A 4,446-nucleotide genomic window follows, 5' to 3' on the forward strand; every position below is an offset into this window, starting at 1 on the left:
TGTGTTTGATTTAGCAGAAATTTAGACCTATAAAACAGTAAAAAGGAGAAGCATAAAGAAAAAAGGCAAAAAATGCACACATCATCACCATCATTACAATCATCACTTAACCAGCCCACATTACAAACCAACATTGCAAAAAAAACTGTCCTTTACTTTCTTTTTTTTCAACCTTCTTCCCTACCTTTTCCCTCCTTTTTGAGGCCTACCCCTTCTTGCTTCCACCTTCTCACATACACCCCATCCCCATGTCTCCTTTCCTTTTCTCAAGTTTTCTTCTTTCTCTCTCTAAAGGGTGCACTTATTCCACAAAACATATATATATTTACACACAGGTCAAGAGCTACACTATCCTCTACTTTCCAACAACATCATTGATTCTTCTCTAGTTTATGATATCTTTGCTTCACTTTTCTCTGTTTCAAACCAAGTGGGAAAGCAGAACTTGATTATTGAAGAGCTAGCACCATTAAAGGACAAGAGGAAGAAGAAGAAGAAGAAGAAGAAAGCATTTGAGATGGAAGAAAGGGTCTTTACCTGTCTCATATTTCTCCTATTGGGTCATTTCCTCTGTTCAGGTAAGAGAGTTGCTTTGTCTTGTTTGTATGGTATGCTTCTTATTAGTTAATTCATTATAATATATGGTTTTATTACTTCCATTCTAACTGGGAATCTTGTTTTATTTTGTTATAAGGCAGCAATTCCAATTGGGTCTTTTTTCTTTTCCTTCCTTTCTTTGTGTTAACATGTGAAAATATTCTCCTTTTCTTAGCAACAAACGGCTTTCCAAGACCTCTGATGAATTCTTTTGCTGGGAATTTTTTCATTTGAGGCTTACATTGAAATATGATAGAGTCTTCTGGCTCTGAATTAAGCCATTTTGAATGCGGTTCTTATTCTTTGTATTCATACTTCAATTGCTTTGATTCTCTTCCTTCATTAGGATCCCAGATAATCATCGAAACATAAAAGTATTGAATCTGGTGTTGTGAATTCTTTCATTTCAAATGTAGTTATTATATTTCGATTTCACACTTTTGCTGCTTCACATGTTGGACACCAAATTTCTTTGCTTTTCCATTACTGTCACAATTCTCTCTCTCTCTCTCTCTCTCTCTCTCTCTCTCTCTCTCTCTCATATGATTGAATAGTTTAGCACTAATTACTTGGCTGAAGTAGGCTTTGAATTTTGCCATTTCAAATGCAGTTCTTAACTTCTTATACTTTGAATTCGCACTTTACAGCTTCACACTTTACTGATTGTTTTTCTCCAAATGGGTAGTATTCTGTTGGATATGGTTTAGTACTATTCAATGATCCTTCGTGCTCAATTTCTAGCTTTGTCCTCTTCTCTCCCTTTTCTTTTTCTTTATCTTTTTTAGAAAAAAAATTTTCTGGTTGCTGACCATTACATATGACCTATTTTGGCGTCTGATATCCACATCACAAGCCAATTTTTGTGTCGTTTTCTTCTTATTAAAATTGCTCCTTTCAACAGTCAGATTGCGTTTACAAGTCCATCCTAATCTTGAGTGCTAAATTAGGACATTGAAATGACCAAACTATTTTGTCTCTCAGATTTGGTCAAGTCCCTTTAGGTACCAAACATCTAACTGAATTTGTCTACCCCTTTTCTTTTAATATACATATTATCTTTTGCAAAGTTAATTAGAAGAGCAGGGAAGTGAAGTATTGATGGGTCAGTAAAGTTATTAAGTCCACCCAAAATAGTATCCTATCTGAATTTATCAACCTAATATCATGACAAGTTTGTGACTTTTGAATTCATGTACAAAATTTGATATTAGGTTTCAAAATTAAATAACGTAAGCAGAGCTTGTGTTTTTTATGCTTTTCCTAGTCTCCTAATAAATAGAAAAACCAATATTTTAGGTTTCTTGTCACTTTACATGTTATAGGTAGACAGCTTGAATCTAGCAACCTTATTTTGTATTCTTCCTATTGAGATTTAGCCTGATTTGTTGAAAAAGTAGTACATACAGACAAAAAGTAAAGTTTCACCTCAACTTTTTATTTCATTTCAACTACAGGTTCAATTTTAACAAAGAAGATATCAATAGGGTACAGCACAGAACAAGACCGTGAAGCAAAACAATTGTTGCATTTCACTTCCTCAATTTCAACTACCCAAAAAGACATTACCACTCCAATCACAACAGTCCCTACAATAACTCCAGCCAGTACCACACCTTCTACAACAACTCCAATTATAAACCCAACCTCAAACCCTGATACAAGCACACCAGCAGTACCCTTGACCCCAATTACAAACCCAACTCCTGCAACTGCATTACCTGCAGCTTCAGGGGCTAGCTGGTGTGTTGCTACCCAAAGTGCACCACAAAAAGAGTTACAAGTTGCTTTAGACTATGCTTGTGGGTATGGTGGAGTTGATTGTTCAGCAATTCAGCCTAGTGGAAGTTGTTACAACCCCACCACCGTTCGTGACCATGCATCATATGCGTTTAATGCGTATTATCAGAAGAACCCAGTTCCAAATAGCTGTAATTTTGGAGGAACTGCTATGATTACAAGCACTGACCCAAGTAAGCAATGTCTCCTTATTGTGCCATTTAATTATGCCATATTATTGACTATGGTAATAATTCCTAGGAACTCCATGGAGAGTGGCTTCTAATTTTTAACCGTCTATAGAACAATAAGTTTTAAGGACACAATAATTTTCACAAGGACTAAGCTATAAGTTGTGATCATTCTGATTACAATTTGTCACGTCAGCAATTGTGAAAAGTGTTGTGTCCATAGCATAATTGTCTATAGACTGATTTTATATATGGTTTATGATTCCTTCTTTTTTAAATTAATTTGTAAGTCTAATATAATAGCATCAACCATTTGCAAAATAACATTGGATTTTCTCTTTCCTTATGTATTTTTTAATCATCATTACAGGTACTGGGACATGTCAATATGCATCCACTAGGTGAACACTCCTAACCACCTCTATTACTTTGTTTTTTTTTTTTTTAAGCACTTAAAACAGAGAAAGAATCCTTATTAAGGTTTGATTTGGAATTGCAGCACAAGTTCATCAGTGTTAAACACAACAAATTCGAGTGGCTCAACAGTTTTTGGAGCTGTCCCTACTGGCCCCTCTACCCCGTCATCATCATCAGCAGCTACCACGTTAAAGAGCTTAATGTCACATTCTTTTATCATTACATGTCTCATGACATTGTTCCTGGGCAAATGTCATCTCTGAGAAGGGTGGAAATTGCACTCAGCAATCACTACTTAATTGGATCAAGTCAATTTGATCGCATGCTGGCTTTTTTGAGTGACTGATAATCAAGCATAGATAAATGAGTGGCACATATGTGTTTTTTGCAGCCATAGACCATAGGTTTGTGTTGAGATTAATCTTATACTAGATATGTAAATTAGTTGTAAGAGGAGGCTCGTAGTGTAGAAGAAAAGCGAGCAATATGGAGGGTTCTGTAGAGATAGTAATCATTAATAGTTTTCTCCCTTATTTTCTCTTCTTTTATTTTTGGGTGGTGTTACAATAATAATATACCATTAGGCTCTTGGACTGTTTTGTAAATTCATGGGAATGAGAAACTTTTGGTTGGAAGGTTGTAATTGTATGTTACTGAAACCGTTAAAGTTTCCCTATGCAAGACAAAAAATGCACAGATTTCTCTGAACCATGCAAACATGCTACATAGCTGACTCGATCCCCCACCCACTTCACTTTCATAGTCAACCATGATTTAGCTTGAAAAAAGAATGTAAGGTGGTGAATATGCATCTTTTTTTAGATGAGCTTATAGTCTTTGCAGCAGTGTTGTTTGATTGATTTTTAAAAAAAAAAAATTGGGATGAAAATTGTTTAATTGAATTTGTGGTGGATTTGAATTAGTAAAACTCAAGGATTCAATTTCTTAATTATATGAGAAGATCCACAATCAAAAACTCAAAAGAACAACCCAACAGATTACAATGATAAGTCACTCATCTCTCAGTGTCTCACTCTTGTATGTTTTTTTTTTTTTTTCTTCACCCTCTCTTTTTTCCAATCCCCTTCTTTATTGCATGGGGTGGGTATTTGTACCCATCCTTGACCATCTCCCTAGAAATAAAGGATGTGGCAATGGGTTTGAGTCTCATTACTTGTCCTTCCATCAACAAGGAAGGAATAGGTCTGTAGTAGGCTGGCAATTTGTGTTTATGAATCGAGTTCATGTAGTGTTAATTCATGAGTATTCGACTATATAAATCAACATTAACCTGACATGTTTATTAAACGGGTTAAGATTTTTCAACTCTAACATGACTCATTTATTAAACTGATTAATTGTGTCGAACTTTTTTAGACAGGTCATTCAACATTTAATGTTGAGAGATTGCTATTATATGAGTATAATTAACACAGATAATGGTTGTCTCCTTTTGTTGCCTTCC

The 4,446-nt window shown here is 35.0% G+C and overlaps 1 protein-coding gene across 1 annotated transcript; it reads left to right on the top strand.

The window, feature by feature from the left end:
* Nucleotides 1-238: 238 nt before the first annotated feature.
* LOC142638858 (uncharacterized) lies at nt 239-3,629 on the top strand. The gene is made up of 4 exons (XM_075812914.1): nt 239-578; nt 2,052-2,567; nt 2,935-2,965; nt 3,064-3,629. The coding sequence occupies exons 1-4, from the start codon at nt 518-520 to the stop codon at nt 3,242-3,244; spliced, it is 789 nt and encodes a 262-aa protein (XP_075669029.1). The 5' UTR covers nt 239-517; the 3' UTR covers nt 3,245-3,629.
* Nucleotides 3,630-4,446: the final 817 nt, after the last annotated feature.

This window comes from Castanea sativa, chromosome 6 (genome assembly GCF_040712315.1).
Source record: "Castanea sativa cultivar Marrone di Chiusa Pesio chromosome 6, ASM4071231v1".
Lineage (NCBI taxonomy): Eukaryota > Viridiplantae > Streptophyta > Magnoliopsida > Fagales > Fagaceae > Castanea > Castanea sativa.